Source organism: Coregonus clupeaformis, chromosome 24 (assembly GCF_020615455.1).
Source record: "Coregonus clupeaformis isolate EN_2021a chromosome 24, ASM2061545v1, whole genome shotgun sequence".
NCBI classification, from domain to species: Eukaryota; Metazoa; Chordata; class Actinopteri; order Salmoniformes; family Salmonidae; genus Coregonus; species Coregonus clupeaformis.
Genome location: NC_059215.1, coordinates 29300573 through 29324977, shown reverse-complemented (window position 1 = coordinate 29324977; position 24405 = coordinate 29300573). Strand labels below are relative to the sequence as shown.

The following is a 24405-nucleotide window of genomic DNA, read 5'->3' as shown; positions in this document are numbered from 1 at the left end:
CTCTCTCTCTCTCTCTCTCGTTCTCTCACTCTCTCTCTTTCTCTTTCCCTCTCCCCCTCCCTCTTTCCCGCTGAAAAAGAGCGGACTCCGATAGAGGTGCCAGTTTAGATATAGGTGCAACTGTCCTGGCGTCCCGGTTAGAGGACATATAATTACCAGCAGGAGACAGGGATGCAATCCACACTTTATTACCACAAACCAAACAGACACACACACACACACACACACACACACGCGGCAAACAGTAAGAGGAGACTAGTAGTAGTGGAAGTGATAGTGGAAGTGGTTTTATGGTCAGTGACGTGCTAACACACGGTTGGGGTTAACATGTGAGTTGAGGTGGAGGACAGGAGTTTATAGAGGTTGTCTCAACCTGCCCACCTGGAAACCACTAAAGAGTGCTCCCAGGTAGAGCCTCTGATTGGCTGACTAGGTCATGTGATTCTGGTTGCACCTAGCAACAGAGTGTTCCAGGAGCAGGGGTGTGAAAGTTGGGGGGCAGAGTGTCTGTAAACAATAGAAAGCCCATCCTCCCAATACCTCTACTCTCTTTGGGGTAATAAAGTTTCTTAAAGTTGTGTCTCTGAGAGAGGGTAAGAGAGGGCCCTGAGAACTACTTATGGGAAACTGCATTGGTTTTCCTCACCCTCCCTCCATCTCAGCACACAGGCATACAAACACACACTAATGCACACATCAACACACATTGTATCACAGCTCTGTTGTCACGATCGTTGTAAGCAGCGGACCAAGGCGCAGCGTGATAGGAATACATCTTTTAATGAGTACTACACAATAAAACAAAACAACAAAACGACACGTGAAGTCCTAAGGTTAACAAAACACAAACCTCTCCGGAACAAGATCCCACAAATGACAAGTGCAAAACAGGCTGCCTAAGTATTGTTCCCAATCAGAGACAACAACCCACAGCTGCTTCTGATTGGGAACCACCCCGGCCAACATAGAAACAAACGATCTAGAAAGAAACACATAGAAAACAAAACATAGACACTACACACCCTGGCTCAACATTTAAGAGTCCCCAGAGCCAGGGCGTGACATCTGTGCTTAAGATTTAGAGGCCTCCCATGAGGCACAATCAGCTGTATCGTGTCTAAGGCATCCAGAAGTGCTGCATCTGAACTGGGCACACTGTAGAGAACGGTATCCCACAGCCCTGCCTATCCCACAGCCCTGCCTGGACACTACACTATACTACACTACACTACACTACACTACACTACACTACACAGCCTGTTGGCACGTGTTGCTGTTGTTATTTGACCCCTGAAAGACTGTAACTGGGAGATGGAGACGAGCTGGGATGGGAGGCTGCATGGGTCTTTCCTGCTCTCTCGCCCCTCCTCACCTTCTCCCTCACCCCTTAGTGCACCTTGTTCCCTGCTAACTCACTCTCTCTCTCTCTCTCTCTGATACTAACTCTTTCCCCTCATCTCCTCCTCTCACCCTCTGTGGCCTTCCCTTTGTAGCTGTGCGCTGATGGTAAATAAAGGCAGCGATGCACATGTCATGTACACTGTCAGAGATGGCGCTGGCTGATTTCACTGCCTGTCGGTCCCTAACTGGGCCTGCTGGGAGATTACACTGTGATGGGTGGAGGGTGGAACGGGCTGGGAGAGGAGGGGGAGAAGGGGGGCGGTTATGGCTGATTCCTGCTTCCTGTAGAAAGTCACGTCCACGCTGCATGTAGGACAAAACAAACAGGCATGCCCTCCGATACATAACGGATAAACAGTCAGGAGACTTAGTCAGGCTAATGCAAGGCAGAGAGAGAGGAACGGAGGGAGGGTGGAGAAGGGACTGGAACAGGGGAAGGGGGAAACAGAGTGAGGGTGATGGATAGAAAGAAAGAAACGGGGAGAGAGAGAAGGTGAGCGATGGGATTGAGGAGAACAATAAGGATATAAGATAAATGGTGACAAAGAGAGAGAGAAAGTAAGAAAGAAAGATAAGTGTTTGGCAGGTTGTTGTTAGTCCGTGGTCGGGATGAGCGGAGAACAAAAAGCATGCAGTGGTCCATGTAGCTTGGACAGATCCAAGAATCGATTATTCTTGTCCTAATGGCTTTTAAATGTTCTAACGTTCTATTAATCACAACTTCATAAGAAGGACCCCCCTCTCTCTCTCTCCCTCTGATGATGGTCTTTTTAGTCCTGATAGGACCTCTCATTCCAGCCACTTGAGAGAAGCTCAGAGAGCCTAGTATTCCTCTCATCTGTCCCCTCTAACAGTAGAAACCCATTAGTAGGAGTGTCAGCTGAGCCCGCTCTAATGCCACTCTCGCTTGCTTAGTGGTGTGTTATTTTATGTGTGTGGTGTTTGTTTTTTAATTGCCTCAGTACTCTCGCTCTCTTTCCTCTGTAGAGGGCTTTTATTTTCTCTGCTTCAATCACGCTGACGGCCTGTCCGCCCCCATTACCTCTCTCTGAGGAACTTTTCACTTTTTACAGGACTACGTTTTTAGTTTGGGCTCTCTCTCTCACAGGGATTTTTCACACCAACTCTGCTCTCTCCTATTGCACCTTGTGGTCTGTCCCTGTGGTCCAGACTGTTTTCCCAACCCAAAGAACCCCTCCAAAGAACCCCTCCTTGTCTTTCATGAATTCATCAAACACCCTTGGCCTCCCTATAGTTACCCCAATAATCCACCATATCAAATCCCTCTGTGCCCCCGTTCAGTTAGCCCTGCTTAGCTACACAGCTAGCATCCTTTACCTCCCAGTAATTACCTCCCTGCACCATGGAAACCTCCTCTTAACCACTTCCCCTCACTTCCTCCCTCCATCAAAGACCTTTTTGCCCCCTACGTAGTCAAATCAAATCCCCCTTCTATTTGCACCCCCTCCACTCTCACCTTCCCCTGTAGCTTCACCCCTGCTTCCATCATGCCATGGTTTCAAAAGCACTCTATGCCCCCTATAGCCTCCAATCTCCAACCATGAAATTTCTCACTTTTCCATCTTCTGTGCAATTCCGACTTCCACTCGGTTATTGGAAGTTGTTCTGTGTGGGAGAGAGGAAAAACGGTTGATTGCCTTTGAGACCCAGTGGTGATTGTCCCTGACCCCAACAATCAGATTTTTTTCTCCCCTTTTAAGTGGAGATAGCTTAGTGGTTCAGAAGCAGCTGGGATTCTTAGACGTGAGAGAGGGTAGAGAGAGAGACCTGCGAGAATTGAATGGATTACACATTGTCCAATAAAGTGGAGACCCTGCATGGTGAGGGAGAAAGAGAAAAGGAGAGAGCGGAAGAGAGGGAAATCTAGAGTTTAGAGAGGAAATTTTACTCTAAACCAGAGATTAACAAATGCAGCTGATCCATTATAACTGTGTTGCCCAGCTTGCCCACTCTCACAGCTTGGTCTTTCCACAAAATGAATGCCTTTTGTGTTCCTTTGATATTTTAAGTAGAAATTGTGCATCAAAATTGAATTTTAAAAGCTTATTTTAAATGAAGTGCCCTTTAATATAGACCACATGGAGAATTCAATAAATCTGAATAGGCTTGCTAAAGTGCTAACATTCAGCATTTTGACTGTCCCTCCGTCAACCCCGTGTCACTTCTAGGAAGATTTTAACCAACTTTATTTTTTCCCAAAAATTTCTCCAAGTTTCACCATCATTATAAAACCCTAGTTATTCTGTTGCTTCGACAAAGTCATTTCTGAAGATTATTTATTTCATTTGATTAGTGTTTCATTTAAGTCTGTCCCTCATTTTAAGGTCAACCCTGTTACGTGAACTGAACTCTCGTTTTAATATGGTGAAACTATTCCTTTTAAAAATATTTTCTATCAAAAGAAACATTGAATACCTAATAGTCAAATCATAGAGTACAAGCATGTGAGCTGGTTCTATACTTTTTGGCCATTTTCTGGTGTTTTGTGGTGAAAAACTGAGCAGGTCGAGCATAACACGTCAACCCTGTTACCCATAGATAGACAGGCTAGAAATGTTTTAACAATTTTTTTTTTTTTTTGTGAAGCTGGCATTCAATTGCCACTCCCTGTTGCACACAACAAGCTTCAATTCCCCCTGTCACAAAGGGATCCCTCTTACGGTCAACCCTGTTACTTTATTTGGCACTTGAGATGGGAAAACATGATTTTTTATTAAGTTGCACATGTGCTCTTTATGACAATGTTAAAATTAAGTGAAATCAAACGTTTTCTTTTTGACCAAGTTAAACTTCTCAAAAGGTACCGAATTGGTGGAACAACCCAGTTTTATCAAAGCTGCTTCACCACACCACAGAGCTAGTGGTAGCCATGGACAGTCGGTGTGCGATATACAGGGGGAGAAAGGAAAGAGAGAGAAAGCAAGAGAGATAGGGAGGCAGTTACGGAGGGAGGGTGAGATGGAGAGAACCGGTGAAAGTGGAGGGGAGTAACTCAATCACATGATTCTGGAGATAATTCAGATGGTGGTGATGTCCCTCGCCTTGTCGCTTTCTGCTGTGTGTGTGTGTGTGTGGGTGTGTGTGTGTGTGAGTGAATGCGCAGGGCAGAGTAATGAAGGTCTTTGCTCCTAGTCATTAATCACACACACACAACATCCTCCCACTGCACAACTCACAGGAGCCTCATCTCTCTGTGTGCCAAAAGGCAAGCCAGTCTTTTTAATTAAACCAATGACCAGCCACCAGCCCCAATTACACACAGCAGTCACATCTTAGAAAACATCCCCACTGTCCTGATATATTATAGAATTACTCTCCTGCCTCAAACAGGCACACACATTCCCAGCTAAACATATTTTTACCCCAAAGCAGCCATGCATGTATAGACATTTTTCACTGTAGACATTTGTCTTCTGTACAATATACAGTGCATTCGGAAAGTATTCAGACCCCTTGACTTTTTCCACATTTTGTTACGTTACATCTTATTCTAAAATGGATTAAATAAAAATAAAAATACTCATCAATTTTCATACAATACCCCATAATGACAAAGCGAAAACAGGTTTTTAGAACTTTTTGCAAATGTATATATGTTTATATATATTTAAAAATAAATAAAAAATAAACATAAGTATTCAGACCCTTTGCTATGAGACTCGAAATTGAGCTCAGGTGCATCCTGTTTCCATTGATCATCCTTGAGATGTTTCTACAACTTGATTAGAGTCCACCTGTGGTAAATTAAATTGATTGGACATGATTTGGAAAGGCACACAACTGTCTATTTAAGGTCCCACAGTTCACAGTGCATATCAGAGCAAAAATCAAGCCATGAGGTCGAAGGATTTGTCCGTAGAGCTCCGAGACAGGATTGTGTCGAGGCACAGATCTGGGGAAGGGTACCAAAAAATGTCTGCAGAATTGAAGGTCCCCAAGAACACAGTGGCCTCCATCATTCTTAAATGGAAGCAGTTTGGAACCACAAAGACTGTTCCTAGATCTGGCTGCTCGGGGGAGAAGGGCCTTAGTCAGGGAGGTGACCAAGAACCAGATGGTCACTCTGACAGAGCTCCAGAGTTCCTCTGTGGAGATGGGAGAACCTTCCAGAAAGACAACCATCTCTGCAGCACTCCACCAATCAGGCCTTTATGGTAGAGTGGCCAGACTGAAGCCACTCCTCAATAAAAGGCACATGACAGCCCACTTAGAGTTTGCCAAAAGGCACCTAAAGACTCTCAGACCATGAGAAACAAGATTCTGTGGTTTGATGAAACCAACATTGAACTCTTTGGCCTGAATGCCAAGCGTCACGTCTGGAGGAAACCTGGCACCATCCCTACGGTGAAGCATGGTGGTGGCAGCATCATGCTGTGAGGATGTTTGTCATCGGCAGGGACTGGGAGACTAGTCAAGATAGAGGGAAAGATGAACGTAGCAAAGTACAGAGAGATCCTTGATGAAAACCTGCTCCAGAGCGCTCAGGACCTCAGACTGGGGCGAAGGTTCACCTTCCAGCAGGACAACGACCCTAAGCACACAGCCAAGACAACGCAGGAGTGACTTCGGGACAAGTCTCTGAATGTCCTTGAGTGGCCCAACCAGAGCCCGGACTTGAACCCGATTTTAACATTTCTGGAGAGACCTGAAAATAGCTGTGCAGTGACACTCCCCATCCAACCTGACAGATCTTGAGAGGATCTGCAGAGAAGAATGGGAGAGAACTCCCCAAATACAGGTGTGCCGAGCTTGTAGCGTCTTACCCAAGAAGACTCAACGCTGTAATTGCTGCCAAAGGTGCTTCAACAAAGTACTGAGTAAAGGGTCTGAATACTTATGTAAATATTTCCGTTTTAAAAAATATATATATTTGCAAGAATTTCTAAAAAACAGTTTTTGCTTTTTTTAATCAATTTTAGACTAAGGCTGTAACATAACAAAATGTGGAAAAAGTCAAGGGTTCTGAATACTTTCCGAATGCACTGTAAGCTTTCTTCATTAAAGGCAGACTAACCCATCACCAATCAGAACAATGGAATTGCCTACCTGGCATCCATGACCCTTTAATGCTGTGCTTGGGACAAGAGTTAATTATGGCAGAGACTTTGTGTCACTCAAGGTAGGCTACTCTTTAAGCACCTAAAGCTTAATTAAAACTCAAGGGGTACGAAGTCAAAAACTTTTCAAAGACACTTTGTCAGTGTTAATACAATGTCACTAAACTTCTCTGAACACTACCCCCCCCCCTTCTCTCAGCACTCCCAGCTACAACTATGCTCCGAACCCGGACAAGCACTGGATCATGCGTTACACTGGGGCCATGAAGCCCATCCACATGGAGTTCACCAACATGCTACAGAGGAAGAGGCTGCAGACCCTGCTTTCTGTGGATGACAGCGTGGAGAAGGTGAGCTTAGAGCACCCCCTACCTGCACCTCTCCAAGGGATCCTGTATGGCTCAGTTGGTAGAGCATGGCAATTGCAATGCAAGGATTGTGGGTTAGATTCCCGGGGCCACCCATATGACATTGTATGCACGAATGACTGTAAGTCACTTTGTATAAAAGCGTCTGCTAAATTACATATATTATATGATATTATTCCTTCAATTTCTTTTCCATCTGTACCTTTCCGTGGCATTAGAAGATGATAAACACACCCCATTGTTTATTGAGACATGTTTGGAAGGTATCTGTTCTGTGTTCTAGGTGTATAACATGTTGGCTGAGACTGGGGAACTGGACAACACCTATATCATCTACACAGCTGACCATGGCTACCACGTTGGCCAGTTTGGACTGGTCAAGGGCAAGTCCATGCCCTACGAGTTTGACATCCGAGTGCCCTTCTACATCCGAGGACCCAACGTGGAGGCAGGAGCCATGTAAGTGTGTGTGGGAGTGGGTGGGTGGTATGGCTGTATTATCTTTACCCGGAAGGGTACTGTGGATGACTTAACCCCTGTGGGACTGATTCAATCATCTATACATCCATCCATACAGTACCAGTCAAAAGTTTGGACACACCTACTCATTTAAGGGTTTTTCTTTATTTTTACTATTTTTTACAATGTAGAATAATAGTGAAGACATCAAAACTATGAAATAACACATATGGAATCATGTAGTAATCAAAAAAGTGTTAAACAAATCAAAATATATTTTATATTTGAGATTCTTCAAATAGCCACCCTTTGCCTTGATGACAGCTTTGCACACTCTTGGCATTCTCTCAACCAGCTTCATGAGGTAGCACCTGGAATGCATTTCAATTAACAGATGTGCCTTCTTAAAAGTTAATGTACTCTACCAGTCAAAAGTTAATATGTGTTATTTAATAGTTGTCTTCACTATTATTCTACAATGTAAAAAAAACTTTTGACTGGTAGTGTACATTAAGTAAAATGTATAATTACAAAACCTCTAAATCCTCTATATAGCTGGTCTATCCCACTTATGACTCCTTAAGATCACTGACAGACCGACAGACAGAGACCGACCGACAGACAGAGACCAACCGACAGACAGACAGACAGAGACCGACCGACCGACAGACACCAACCGACAGACAGAGACCGACCAACCGACAGAGACCGACCGACCGACAGAGACCGACCGACCGACAGAGACCGACCGACAGACAGAGACCGACCGAGATCGACAGACAGACCGAGACCGACAGACAGTGATATTACGTCTTTTTTACAGTATTAGTTAATGTTTGGAATATTGAGAGCTGCATAAGGATTTGGAGGATGAGGACATTCCATGTATTTATTTCTGTCACTGGTGGGTACCAGAAGTTATGCGGGCCAAGATAGCTGGGGGGCCACTGGTGCTAATCTTAGAAGGAGTATGTGATGGAATATACTGACTAGGGTGCAACACAATACCATATAGGGGGATCCTATTGTAGGTGATGAGTGACAGTCAATAATGGTTGGCAACAGTTGGATGGAATTAGCTCAGAAAGCATTATATAAACTAAGAGGTTTTCTATGTAAGTCATTCAGATAACAATAGGCTACGCCCGTACCGCTTGCCATGTGAATCCGGTACTGTAATATTCAATACTTTGAATCAACTCTCCATGTACAGTGAGGGAAAAAAGTGTTTAATCCCCCGCTGATTTTGTACGTTTGCCCACTGACAAAGACATGATCAGTCTATCATTTTTATGGTAGGTTTATTTGAACAGTGAGAGAAAGAATAACAACAACAAAATCCAGAAAACGCATGTCAAAAATGTTATAAATTGATTTGCATTTTATTGAGGGAAATAAGTATTTGACCCCTCTGCAAAACATGACTTAGTACTTGGTGGCAAAACCCTTGTTGGCAATCACAGAGGTCAGACGTTTCTTGTAGTTGGCCACCAGGTTTGCACACATCTCAGGAGGGATTTTGTTCCACTCCTCTTTGCAGATCTTCTCCAAGTCATTAAGGTTTGGAGGCTGACGTTTGGCAACTCGAACCTTCAGCTCCCCTCCCAAATTTTTCTATGAGATTAATGTCTGGAGACTGGCTAGGCCACTCCAGGACCTTAATGTGCTTCTTCTTGAGCCACTCCTTTGTTGCCTTGGCTGTGTGTTTTGGGTCATTGTCATGCTGGATACCCATACACGACCCATTGTCAATGCCCTGGCTGAGGGAAGGAGGTTCTCACCCAAGATTTGACGGTACATGGCCCCGTCCATCGTCCCTTTGAAGCGGTGAAGTTGTCCTGTCCCCTTAGCAGAAAAAAACCTCAAAGCATAATGTTTCCACCTCCATGTTTGACGGTGGGGATGGTGTTCTTTGGGTCATAGGCAGCATTCCTCCTCCTCCAAACACGGCGAGTTGAGTTGATGCCAAAGAACTCGATTTTGGTCTCATCTGACCACAACACTTTCACCCAGTTCTCCTCTGAATCATTCAGATGTTCATTGGCAAACTTCAGACGGGCCTGTATATGGGCTTTCTTGAGCAGGGGGACCTTGCGGGAAATGCAGGATTTCAGTCCTTCACAGCGTAGTGTGTTACCAATTGTTTTCTTGGTGACTATGGTCCCAGCTGCCTTGAGATCATTGACAAGATCCTACCGTGTAGTTCTGGGCTGATTCCTCATCGTTCTCATGATCATTGCAACTCCACGAGGTGAGATCTTGCATGGAGCCCCAGGCCAGGAGGAGATTGACAGTTCTTTTGTGTTTCTTCCATTTGCGAATAATCGCACCAACTGTTGTCACCTTCTCACCAAGCTGCTTGGCGATGGTCTTGTAGCCCATTCCAGCCTTGTGTAGGTCTACAATCTTGTCCCTGACATCCTTGGAGAGGTCTTTGGTCTTGGCCATGGTGGAGAGTTTGGAATCTGATTGATTGATTGCTTCTGTGGACAGGTGTCTTTTATACAGGTAACAAGCTGAGATTAGGAGCACTCCCTTTAAGAGTGTGCTCCTAATCTCAGCTCGTACCTGTATAAAAGACACCTGGGAGCCAGAAATCTTTCTGATTGAGAGGGGGTCAAATACTTATTTCCCTCATTAAAATGCAAATCAATTCATAACATTTTTGACATGCGTTTTTCTGGATGTTTTTGTTGTTATTCTGTCTCTCACTGCCCAAATAAACCTACCATTAAAATTATAGACTGATCATTTCTTTGTCAGTGGGCAAATGTACAAAATCAGCAGGGGATCAAATACTTTTTTCCCTCACTGTAAGTGTTTAACTATTCTCTTACATCCTGAATTACTCGATACCAGAAAACTCATCATAACAGACAGACAGAGACCGACTGACAGACTGACAGACAGACAGACAGACAGACAGACAGACAGACAGAGACCGACCAACAGACCGACAGAGACTGACCGACCGACAGAGACAGACCGACCGACAGAGACAGACCGACCGACAGAGACAGACCGACCGACCGACAGAGACCGACCGACCGACAGACAGAGACCGACCGACAGACGGAGACCGACCGAGACCGACCGACCGACAGAGACCGACCGAGACCGACAGACAGAGACCGACAGACAAACAGAGACCGACAGAGACCAACCGACAGACAGAGACCGACCGAGAGATAGACAGAGACCGACAGACAGACAGACATACAGTGAAAGACAGACACCGACTGACTGACTGACAGACAGACAGACAGAGACCGACCGACTGACAGACTGACAGCTAGAGGCCGACTGACTGACTGACAGATAGAGACCGACAGATAGACAGACAGACAGACAGAAAGAGACTGACTGACAGACAGACAGACTGACAGACAGAGACTGACAGACAGACAGAGACCGACTGACAAACAGAGACCGACCGACTGACTGACAGACAGACAGAGACCGACCGACAGACAGACAGACAGACAGACAGATAGACAGACAGATAGACAGACAGACAGACAGACAGACAGAGACCGACCGACCGACCGACCGACAGACAGACAGAGACCGACAGACCGACAGACAGTGACAGACCGACCGACAAGCAGAGACCGACCAACCGACCGACATAGACCGACCGAACGAGACTGACCGACAGACAGAGTCCGACAGACAGACAGAGACCGACAGACAGACAGAGACCAACCGACAAACAGAGACCGACAGACAGAAAGACAGACAGAGACCGAGTGACAGAAAGACAGACAGAGACCGAGTGACAGACAGAGACGACTGACTGACTGACTGACTGACAGACAGACAGACAGAGACCAACCGACAGACAGAGACCGACAGACAGACAGACAGAGACTGACCAACCAGCCGACCGACAGACAGAGACCGACAGACAGACAGACAGACAGACCGACCGACCGACAGACAGACAGAGACCGACCGACAGACAGAGACCGACTGACAGACAGAGACCGACCGACCGACTGACAAACAGAGACTGACGGACCGACTGACTGACTGACAGACAGACAGAGACTAACCGACAGACAGAGACTGACAGACAAACAGAGACCGACCGACCGGCCGACCGACAGACCGAGACCGACCGACCGACAGACAGAGACCGACTGACAGACAGACAGAGACCGACTGACAGAGACCGAGTGACAGACAAAGACCGACTGACAGATAGAGACCGAGTTACAGACAGACAGAGACCGACTGACAGACAGACACCGACCGACCGACCGACCGACTGACAGACAGAGACCGACCGACCGACTGACAAACAGAGACTGACGGACCGACTGACAGACAGAGACCGACCGACAGACAGACAGACAGACAGACAGACAGACAGACAGAGACCGACCGACCGACCGGCCGACAGACAGAGACCGACAGACCGACAGACCGACCGACAGACAGAGACCGACCGACAGACAGAGACCGACAGACAGAGAGAGACCGACTGACAGAGACCGACTGACAGACAGACAGACAGACAGACAGACAGACAGACAGACAGACAGACAGACAGACAGAGACCGACTGACTGACAGACAGAGACTGACAGACAGAGACCGACAGACAGACAGACAGACAGACAGACTGACCGACCGACCGACAGACAGACAGACAGACAGACAGACAGACAGACAGACAGACAGACAGACAGACAGACAGAGACCGACTGACTGACTGACTGACTGACAGCGACTGACAGAGAGACAAACAGAAACCGACTTACAAACAGACTGAGACCAACCGACTGTTACAAATTGTTTTCTTGGTGACTATGGTCCCAGTTGCCTTGAGATCATTGACAAGATCCTCCCGTGTAGTTCTGGGCTGATTCCTCATCGTTCTCATGATCATTGCAACTCCACGAGGTGAGATCTTGCATGGAGCCCCAGGCCGGGAGGAGATTGACAGTTCTTTTGTGTTTCTTCCATTTGCGAATAATCGCACCAACTGTTGTCACCTTCTCACCAAGCTGCTTGGCGATGGTCTTGTAGCCCATTCCAGCCTTGTGTAGGTCTACAATCTTGTCCCTGAATTACATAGTCATAAATAAGTAATATGCACACAGCTGCCGCAGATGAGAGACAGCTGTTTTAGGATAGTCCGTTTTCTCATTAATAACCAAATTACAATATATTGAATACAATTACTTAAGCCATTATTAAATCAGGCAAATCCATTTGTATAGTAATACATAGGCTAGTAGATAATGACAATGTAAATTACAAGGATAATGATGGTGATGATGACTATTAGGCTGTTATTATCATTTATTATCATACCCACAAATATCAATATCATGTTTATTATGGAGCCATCAATATATAACGTCTTCACAATTTGAGTGGAAAGTTTAACTGTAGCTCATAGCCTAATAGTGCAATAAATAATCATAACAGACAGACAGAGACCAACAGACAGACAGACAGACCGACTGACAGAGACCGACTGACAGACTGACAGACAGACAGACAGACAGACAGACAGACAGACAGACAGACAGAGACCGACCAACAGACCGAAAGAGACCGACAGACCGACAGAGACCGACCGACCGACAGAGACCGACCGACAGAGACAGACCGACCGACAGAGACAGACCGACCGACAGAGACCGGCCGACAGACAGACAGAGATCGGCCGACCGACAGACAGAGACCGACCGACCGACCGACAGAGACCGACCGACCGACAGAGACTGACCGACCGACAGACAGAGACCGACGACAGACAGAGACCGACAGAGACCGACCGACAGACAGAGACCGACCGAGACCGACAGACAGAGACCGACAGACAATCAGAGACCGACAGAGACCAACCGACAGACAGAGACCGACCGAGAGACAGACAGAGACCGACAGACAGACAGACAGTGACAGACAGACAGACAGACACCGACTAACTGACTGACAGACTGACAGAGACCGACCGACTGACTGACTGACAGCTAGAGGCCGAATGACTGACTGGACTGACAGATAGAGACCGACAGATAGACAGACAGACAGACAGACAGAAAGAGACTGACTGACAGACAGACAGACAGACTGACAGACAGAGACTGACAGACAGACAGAGACCGACTGACAAACAGAGACCGACCGACTGACAGACAGACAGACAGACAGACAGACAGACAGACAGACAGACAGAGACCGACCGACCGACCGACCGACTGACAGACAGACAGACAGAGACCGACCGACAGACAGACAGACAGACAGTGACAGACCGACCGACAAGCAGAGACCGACCAACCGACCGACATAGACCGACTGACCGAGACTGACCGACAGACAGAGTCCGACAGACAGACAGAGACCGACAGACAGACAGACAGAGACCAACCGACAAACAGAGACCGACAGACAGAAAGAAAGATAGACAGAGGCCGAGTGACAGACAGAGACCGACTGACTGACTGACAGACAGACAGAGACCGACCAACCGGCCGACCGACAGACAGAGACTGACAGACAGACAGACAGACTGACCGGCCGACAGACAGAGACCAACCGACAGACAGAGACCGACTGACAGACAGACAGAGACCGACTGACAGAGACCGAGTGACAGACAAAGACCGACTGACAGACAGACACCGACCGACCGACCGACCGACCGACCGACCGACTGACAGACAGAGACCGACCGACTGACAAACAGAGACTGACGGACCGACTGACAGACAGAGACTGACAGAGAGACAGACAGAGACCGACTGACAGACAGACAGAGACCGACTGACAGACCGACAGACCAACCGACTGACTGACAGACAGACAGACAGACAGACTGACAGAGACCGACTGACTGACAGACCGACAGACCGACCGACAGACCGACTGACAGACAGAGACCGACAGACCGACAAACAGAGACAGACCGACAGACAGACAGCGACAGACCGACCGACAAGCAGAGACCGACCGACAGACAGAGATCGACCGACTGACAGAGACCGACCGACAGAGACTGACCGACAGACAGAGACTGACAGACTGAGACCAACCGACCGACAGAGACCGACCGACCGACAGACTGAGACCGACCAATCAACAGAGACCGACCGACCGACAGACAGAGACCGACCGACCAACAGAGACCGACCGACAGAGACCGACCGACCGACCGACAGAGAACGACCGACCGACAGACCGAGACCGAAAAAACCGAGACCGACCGACCGACAGAGACCGACCGACAGAGACCGACCGACAGAGACCGACCGACACACAGAGACCGACCGAGACCGACCGACAGAGACCGACCGACAGAGACCGACCGACAGAGACCGACCGACACACAGAGACCGACCGAGACCGACCGACAGACAGAGACCGACCGACAGACAGAGACCGACCGACATACAGACATAGACGACAGACAGACAGACAGACAGTGACAGACAGACAGACAGACAGAGACTGACTGACTGACTGACTGACTGACAGACAGACAGAGACCGACTGACTGACTGACAGACAGACAAACACAGACAGACAGACAGAGACAGACAGACAGACAGACAGACAGACAGACAGACAGACAGACAGACAGACAGACAGACAGACAGACAGACAGACAGGCAGACAGGCAGACAGACAGACAGAGACCGACAAACAGACAGAGACCGAGTGACAGACAGAGACCGACTGACTGACAGAGGGAGGGGGAAGGATGAGGAGTTCAATAGAACAACAGTAACATCTGCCTGATCACAGTGATTGACTTTGTTTTGATCTCATTTGTTTCTCTAGACCCAGTCCTGATCCAGCTTGGATTATTTAGATCAGGGGTGTCAAACTCATTTTGCCCCGGGGGGCGCATTCGGTCTTCAACGAGGTCCGCACTGAAAATGTGTTATATTTTCTTGCCGTCAAAATGTGCAAAACATAGTCCTCTATTGATCGTTTTTTGAATTTTCTATGCTCCTTGACTGTCTAGCTTTCATTTCGGTGATTGATTATTAGCGAGATGGACACAGTCAAGAAACTGTTTCAATTTGGTTTTAAAGTAGTCAGTTTAACATCACCACTCAGTGTTAAGCCCTGTAGAGCCAGGGGACAGGTCACTCAGACCATCATCCATGTCCCTCTGTACTGCTGCTCTATGTCGTCACCTCTCAGCAATGCACAGCCAGTCTCATCCCCCCACCCCAGCCTCAACCTGAACCCACCTCTCCCCAATCCTCTGGCTCTCCGTCTCCCCTCCACTTCTCAAATCAAATCAAATCAAATTGTATTTGCCACATGCGCCGAATACAACAGGTGTAGACATTACAGTGAAATGCTTACTTACAAGCCCTTAACCAACAATGCAAAGTAAAACAAATAAAAAAAGTGTTAAGCAAAAAAAATTTAAGCAAATAACTAAAGAGCAGCAGTGGTCCTCTGTAGCTCAGCTGGTAGAGCACGGCGCTTGTAACGCCAAGGTAGTGGGTTCGATCCCCGGGACCACCCATACACAAAAAAAAATAATGCATGCATGACTGTAAGTCGCTTTGGATAAAAGCGTCTGCTAAATGGCATATTATTATTATTATTATTATTATTATAAAATAAAATAACAGTAGAGAGGCTATATACATGGGGGTACAGGTGCAGAGTCAATGTGCGGGGGCCCCCGAATAGTCGAGGTAATTGCGGTAATATGTACATGTGGGTAGAGTTAAAGTGACTATGCATGAATAATAAACAGAGTATCGGCAGAGTAAAAAAGGGGGACGGGGTGGGGGTGGGGGGGCAGTGCAAATTTTCCGGGGAGCCATGATTAGCTGTTCAGGAGTCTTATGGCTTGGGGGTAGAAGCTGTTAAGAAGCCTTTTGGACCTACACTTGGCGCTCCGGTACCGCTTGCCGTGCGGTAGCAGAGAGAACAGTCTATGACTAGGGTGGCTGGAGTCTTTGACAATTTTTAGGGCCTTCCTCTGACACCGCCTGGTATAGAGGTCCTGGATGGCAGGAAGCTTGGCCCCAGTGATGTACTGGGCCGTACGCACTACCCTCTGTAGTGCCTTGCAGTCGGAGGCCGAGCAGTTGCCATACCAGGCGGTGATGCAACCAGTCAGGATGCTCTCGATGGTGCAGCTGTAGAACTTTCTGAGGATCTGTGGACCCATGCCAAATCTTTTCATTCTCCTGAGGGGGAATAGGCTTTGTCGTGCCCTCTTCACGACTGTCTTGGTGTGTTTGGACCATGATCATTCATTAGTGATGTGGACACCAAGGAACTTGAAGCTCTCAACCTGTTCCACTACAGCCCCGTCGATGAGAATGGGGGCGTGCTCAGTCCTCTTTTTTTTCCTGTAGTCCACAATCATTTCCATTGTCTTGATCACGTTGAGGGAGAGGTTGTTATCTGGCACCACACAGCCAGGTCTCTGACCTCCTCCCTATATGCTGTCTCATCGTTGTCGGTGATCAGGCCTACCACTGTTGTGTCATCGGCAAACTTAATGATGGTGTTGGAGTCGTGCCTGGCCATGCAGTCATGGGTGAACAGGAGGGGACTGAGCACGCAACACTGAGGGGCCCCCGTGTTGAGGATCAGCGTGGCAGATGTGTTGTTACCTACCCTTACCACCTGGGAGCGGCCCGTCAGGAAGTCCAGGATCCAGTTGCAGAGGGAGGTGTTTAGTCCCAGGATCCTTAGCTTAGTGATGAGCTTTGAGGGCACTATGGTTGAGCTTTGCATCATCTGTGGATCTGTTGGGGCAATATGCAAATTGGAGTGGGTCTAGGGTTTTTGGGATAATGGTGTTGATGTGAGCCATGACCAGCCTTTCAAAGCACTTCATAGCTACAGACGTAAGTGCTACAGGTCGGTAGTCATTTAGGCAGGCAATCTTAGTGTCCTTGGGCACAGGGACTATGGTGGTCTGCTTGAAACATGTTGGTATTACAGACTCAGTCAGGGACATGTTGAAAATGTCAGTGAAGACACTTGCCAGTTGGTCAGCACATGCTCGGAGTACACGTCCTGGTAATCCGTCTGGCCCTGCAGCCTTGTGAATGTTGACCTGTTTAAAAGTCTTACTCACATCGGCTACGGAGAGTGTGATCACATAGTCATCCGGAACAGCTGGTGCTCTCATGCATGCTTCAGTGTTGCTTGCCTCGAAGCGAGCATAGAAGTGATTTAGCTCGTCTGGTAGGCTTGTGTCACTGGGCAGCTCGTTGCTGTGCTTCCCTTTGTAGTCTGTAATAGTTTTCAAGCCCTGCCACATCCGACGAGCGTCAGACCCGGTGTAGTACGATTCAATCTTAGTCCTGTATTGACTCTTTGCCTGTTTGATGGTTCGTCGGAGGGCATAGCGGGATTTCTTATAAGCGTCCGGGTTAGAGTCCCGCTCCTTGAAAGCGGCAGCTCTAGCCTTTAGCTCAGTGCGGATGTTGCCTGTAATCCATGGCTTCTGGTTGGGGTATGTACGTACGGTCACTGTGGGGATGACGTCATCGATGCACTTATTGATGAAGCCAGTGACTGATGTGGCATACTCCTCAATGCTATCTGAAGAATCCCGGAACATATTCCAGTCTGTGCTTGCAAAACAGTCCTGTAACTTAGCATCTGCGTCATCTGACCACTTTTTTATTAACCGAGTCACTGGTGCTTCCTGCTTTAGTTTTTGCTTATAAGCAGGAATCAGGAGGATAGAGTTATGGTCAGATTTGCCAAATGGAGGGCGAGGGAGAGCTTTGTATGCGTCTCTGTGTGTGGAGTAAAGGTGGTCTGGAGTTTTTTTTCCTCTGGTTGCACATTTAATATGCTGGTAGAAATTAGGTAGAACGGATTTAAGTTTCCCTGCAATAAAGTCACCGGCCACTAGGAGCGCTGCCTCTGGATGAGCATTTTCCTGTTTACTTATGGCCTTATACAGCTCCTTGAGTGCAGTCTTAGTGCCAGCATTGGTTTGTGGTTGTATATAGATAGCTACGAAAAATATAGAAGAAAACTCTCTTGGTAAATAGTGTGGTCTACAGCTTATCATGAGATACTCTACCTCAGGCGAGCAAAACCTTGAGACTTCCTTAGTATCCTCTCCTTCCTCTCCCCTCCCCTTCTCTCCTCTCCTTCCTCTTCCCTCCCCTTCTCTCCTCTCCTTCCTCTCCCCTCCCCTCCCCTCCCCTTCTCTCCTTTTCTCTCCTCCCCTTACTCCCTCACAAGGTTTTGGATTGAATTACATTAGTGTTGTTTACCACCGGCAGGGTGTGTGTGTGTCTCTGCACTCTGTTCCCTGGAAAAGCAGATTACGCAGCAAAAGCCATTTCACGAGGAGATCATGAGATTTCTCAGTTAGTGTGAAAAAGTGGGCGGAGTGGGGTGAAGATTTAGGGAGGGGGGAGGGGGCCTAGGATGGGGGATATACATTTAGAGGGATTGTAAAGATAATACACTGCTCAAAAAAATAAAGGGAACACTTAAACAACACATCCTAGATCTGAATGAATGAAATAATATTATTAACTACTTTTTTCTTTACATAGTTGAATGTGCTGACAACAAAATCACACAAAAATTATCAATGGAAATCAAATTTATCAACCCATGGAGGTCTGGATTTGGAGTCACCCTCAAAATTAAAGTGGAAAACCACACTCCAGGCTGATCCAACTTTGATGTAATGTCCTTAAAACAAGTCAAAATGAGGCTCAGTAGTGTGTGTGGCCTCCACGTGCCTTTATGACCTCCCTACAACACCTGGGCATGCTCCTGATGAGGTGGCGGATGGTCTCCTGAGGGATCTCCTCCCAGACCTGGACTAAAGCATCCGCCAACTCCTGGACAGCCTGTGGTGCAACGTGGCGTTGGTGGATGGAGCGAGACATGATGTCCCAGATGTGCTCAATTTGATTCAGGTCTGGGGAACGGGCGGGCCAGTCCATAGCATCAATGCCTTCCTCTTGCAGGAACTGCTGACACACTCCAGCCACATGAGGTCTAGCATTGTCTTGCATTAGGAGGAACCCAGGGCCAACCGCACCAGCATATGGTCTCACAAGGGGTCTGAGGATCTCATCTCGGTACCTAATGGCAGTCAGGCTACCTCTGGCGAGCACATGGAGGGCTGTGCGGCCCCCCAAAGAAATGCCACCCCACACCATGACTGACCCACCGCCAAACTGGTCATGCTGGAGGATGTTGCAGGCAGCAGAACGTTCTCCACGGCGTCTCCAGACTCTGTCATGTCTGTCACATGTGCTCAGTGTGAACCTACTTTCATCTGTGAAGAGCACAGGGCACCAGTGGCGAATTTGCCAATCTTGGTGTTCTCTGGCAAATGCCAAACGTCCTGCACGGTATTGGGCTGTAAGCACAACCCCCACCTGTGGACGTCGGGCCCTCATATCACCCTCATGGAGTCTGTTTCTGACCGTTTGAGCAGACACATGCACATTTGTGGCCTGCTGGTGGTCATTTTGCAGGGCTCTGGCAGTGCTCCTCCTGCTCCTCCTTGCACAAAGGCGGAGGTAGCGGTCCTGCTGCTTGGTTGTTGCCCTCCTACGGCCTCCTCCACGTCTCCTGATGTACTGGCCTGTCTCCTGGTAGCGCCTCCATGCTCTGGACACTACGCTGACAGACACAGCAAACCTTCTTGCCACAGCTCGCATTGATGTGCCATCCTGGATGAGCTGCACTACCTGAGCCACTTGTGTGGGTTGTAGACTCCGTCTCATGCTACCACTAGAGTGAAAGCACCGCCAGCATTCAAAAGTGACCAAAACATCAGCCAGGAAGCATTGGAACTGAGAAGTGGTCTGTGGTCACCACCTGCAGAACCACTTCTTTATTGGGGGTGTCTTGCTAATTGCCTATAATTTCCACCTGTTGTCTATTCCATTTGCACAACAGCATGTGACATTTATTGTCAATCAGTGTTGCTTCCTAAGTGGACAGTTTGATTTCACAGAAGTGTGATTGATTTGGAGTTACATTGTGTTGTTTAAGTGTTCCCTTTATTTTTTTGAGCAGTGTATATTTATGGTGATTGGACTGGTTAAGGGCGTCCGCATGCTACCCAGCCGAAACAGTTCGGAGGAGTTTGTGCATATATTATGACAACATTTTGTGACGTTTTTGTTTGTTTTGGACTTCGGTAACGGTGATTTCGGCTGTTCGGGCACACATTCTTTTTTCTGAGGCAAGCCGAAGTCGGTAGCGGAAGTCTACGCCCCTTCGTCGGTGATTGGTCAACAGTAGGGATTCTTCAATAAAGTATTTGTTGTCCTTCAACGACAGATGACTAGTTTTCATGCACATTTTTTCATAGAGAAATACTGCACCAAACATCTTAGTTAGATGTAAAATTGCTTGACTAAGATCTCTTCTGCAAAAACCTCAAAATTAATGACAGATTTCTTGAGATATGTTAGATTAGTTTGGACTATTTTGAGGAATACAGTGTCTCAAAATGGACAAACACTATTGCCGCTTTTCTTCTCTTCCAAGCATTAAGTAAGTAAGCATTTCACTGTAATGTCTGCACCTGTTGTATTCGGCGCATGTGGCCAATAAAATTTGATTTGATTTGAAGCGAAGGTCTTTTAAGGGAGTATGCAAGCACACACGTTGGATTTGGCGCCAGCCGAACTGAAGCATACTGACGCCTTAAGGGTTAAATACCCCCCCCCCCCCCTTCCTTTTCCTCTTGCTGTCCTGAGGGTCATGTTCCCTCCTGCCTGGACTATAGATCTCTGGAGCAGTTATTTGTCAGCTTCATAAGATTATGATCTGTTATCTTCCCCTGCCTCCTCTACTCTCGCTCTCTCTCTCTGTTTCTCTCTCAGTCTTTCTCTCTCTCTCGCTCTTCAAAAAGACCCCACTCTCCCTCTCTCTTATCAGCTGACTTTAACTGACCAGATACCATCTGACGATGCTCGCTAATGACCTTTATCCCCTTATCTCTCCCTGCGTCTCCATAGCAACCCTCACATGGTGCTGAACATTGACCTGGCACCCACCATCCTGGACATCGCTGGCATGGACGTCCCTCCTGACATGGACGGCAAGTCCATCCTCAAGCTGCTGGACATAGAGAGACCAGTCAACAGGTGGGATATGGAACAAAAAGGGAAACACCCTGCCCATGGACCTTTCATGGCACACTCATATGATGTGTGTATTCTGTATGTTGGCAGGCCATAGATCACTGATAGAAGTAGCTATATATCCTCTAGGTGATTATATTATTATGAGTCGTACATTGGCACTGGCCACTGACAGGTCTGAGTTCCCTCAGGGTTCCTCAAAACTGTGGCACCGCACCAATCATTGGACCTGGCTCGGCCTGCCAAGTTACCATGGCGTCCATTGAGATTACATCCACATCCCAGCGACACTTTTTCCTCCTGCCCAGCCTGGATATTGCTTTCGTTAATGAAAAAAAAAATCTAAGAAAATATTAAATAATCCTTCTCCATTCTTCCAAGAAGTGTCAACGGTGACCTGTAGTAATAACTACAGGAGCTGCCCTGCCAACGCCACTGAGTGAAGGAAAGCCTTTCACCAGCGGATAATGAGTATGTGTGTGTGTATGTGTTGAGGGATTCTCTATTCTCTCTTCCAGCTCTGCAGCTGCAATCAGTGAGAGATGGACTCTCCAGCCTGTGAAATTGTCTGGCAGGCAGAGGAGTCTAGCTGGCTGGCCTGATGTGGGGCTGTGGGGATGGGTTTGCGGAAGAGAGGAGGGCGAGAGACTGGGTGGGATGGAGGAGAGCAGAGCTGTGCTGGGTGTGTGCCTGGTCACTGCTGCTGGCTGTGATGAGAATGCCCCTTACAGAGATGAGAGAGAGATGGAGACCGAGAGAAAAGGCAATGAAAGAAGAGAGATGGAGAAAGAAAGGGCAAGGGAGAAAGAGGGAGGGAGGGGGCCGATGGATCGATAACTCATATCTGAACACCCTGCCAGGAGAAGGTCAGAGCACCCAGACAAGAGACCAATTTATTCCACACACTTTCTTTTATTTTCTTCTACGTTCGATCACTTTCTTTTTTCCCGTCCTTTTCCAAAAGAACATCTGAAGGTGGTATCGATAGTTCTTCATCTGAGATAATTTGACCCAGGGCTGTTTTTGATATCCGTTCCAACCTGTTGCATTTTGTCGTCATTGGAGGCTGTCGCTCTACACAGTGTAGGAATTCTCATTTCTTCAAGCGTTACATTGTGTTCTGAATGTAGAACCTGGTCAATGAAGGAGATGGCTGATCGATTTGTCCTTTTCTCTCATGATTTTCAGGTTCCAGGTGAACAAGAAGGGGAAGGTGTGGAGAGACTCATTCCTGGTGGAGAGAGGGTGAGTCACAGGAAATAATCTCAATGTTTTAAATAACCATACTCAGTTTATTTTTTATGTCTCTGTGTGCCCATTAAGTAATCTGGTTACATTCATCTGAGTGTGTGGAAGGTTATGGAGTAGGAAAGTCTCAATGCCACATTATTTAATGAGTTTCTTGCCTTAATATTACCCTACTGATACTTGATATCAAACCATATCAGGCAAAGCTGTGGTTTACAGAATATTGTCATGACTAATCAGCATCCAGGACCATACAGTAACAGCCTAGTATAGTATATACACTGAAAAAATATGTATAATGCAACATGCAACAATTTCTAAGATTTTACTGAGTTACAGTTCATATAAGGAAATCAGTCAATTGTAATAAATCCATTAGGCCCTAATCTATGGATTTCACTGGGAATACAGATATGCATCTGTTGGTCACAGATACCTTAAAAAAAAGGTAGAGCATGGATCAGATAACCAGTCAGTATCTGGTGTGACCACCATTTGCCTCATGCAGCGCGACTCATCTCCTTCACATGGAGTTGATCAGGCTGTTGATTGTGGCCTGTGGAATGTTGTCCCACTCCGCTTCAATGGCTGTGCGAAGTTGCTGGATATTGCCGGGAATTGGAACACGCTGTCGTACACGTCGATCCAGAGCATCCCAAACATGGTCAATGGGTGACATGTTTGGTGAGTATGCAGGCCATGGAAGAACTGGGCCATTTTCAGCTTCCAGGAATTGTGTACAGATCCTTGCGACATGGGGCCATGCATTATTATGCTGAAACATGAGGTAATGGCGGCAGATGAATGGCACAACAATGGGCCTTAGGATCTCGTCACGGTATCTCTGTGCATTCAAATTGCCATCGATAAAATGCAATTGTGTTCTTTGTCCGTACCTTATGCCTGCTCATATCATAACCCCACCGCCACCATAGGGCACTCTGTTCACAATGTTGACATCAGCAAACTGTTTGCCCACTGTCTGCCATCTGCCCGGTACAGTTGAAAACGGGATTAATCCGTGAAGAGCACACTTCTCCTGCAGTCTGCATGCCAATTGCACGCTCTCTCAAAACTTGAGACATCTGTGGCATTGTGTTTTGTGACAAAACTGTACATTTCAGAGTGGCCTTTTATTGTCCCCAGCACAAGGTGCACCTGTGTAATGACAATGCTGTTTAATCAGCTTCTTGAAATGCCACACCTGTCAGGTGGATGGATTATCTTGGCAAAGGAGAAATGCTCACTAACAGGGATGTAAATGAATTTCTGAACAACATTTGAAAAATACTATTTTTGTGTGTTTTGGAATTTCTGCTGTCTTTTATTTCAGCTCGTGAAACATGGGACCAACACATTACATGTTGCGTTTTATATTTTTGTTCAGTATAGTTCCATAACTGTGTGTGTGTGTTTTCACAGGAAGTTGCTCCACATACGTGATGCGCCTCCAGGGAAGGATGTGGCACAGGAGGAGAACTTCCTGCCTAAGTACCAGCGGGTCAAGGACCTGTGTCAGAGAGCAGAGTACCAGACACCCTGCCAGCAGCTGGGACAGGTAGGCAGCCATGCACACACACATTATATGCTCACACTTACAATTAACAGTCAAATTCACAGCAACACACACACTCACACTCATATTAACACAGACACACAAGTATAACACTCTAGACTGAAGACACTTAAAACATACTAAGACTCTTGACGGTTGATACAGTGCATTTGGAAAGTATTCAGACCCCTTGACTTTTTCCAC

General features: G+C 47.2%; 1 protein-coding gene across 8 annotated transcripts in view; it reads left to right on the top strand.

Annotated features, from left to right (window-relative positions):
• LOC121538349 (extracellular sulfatase Sulf-2) overlaps nt 1–24405 on the top strand; it is a 169975-nt gene that overhangs the window by 134521 nt on the left and 11049 nt on the right. For all 8 annotated transcript variants that reach the window (XM_041846254.2, XM_041846256.2, XM_041846257.2 and 5 more), the window contains 5 exons: nt 6679–6829; nt 7131–7306; nt 21273–21401; nt 22587–22643; nt 24069–24204. In XM_041846254.2, coding sequence (XP_041702188.1) covers nt 6679–6829; nt 7131–7306; nt 21273–21401; nt 22587–22643; nt 24069–24204 — 649 coding nt within the window. The remainder of the gene's footprint in view (nt 1–6678; nt 6830–7130; nt 7307–21272; nt 21402–22586; nt 22644–24068; nt 24205–24405) is intronic.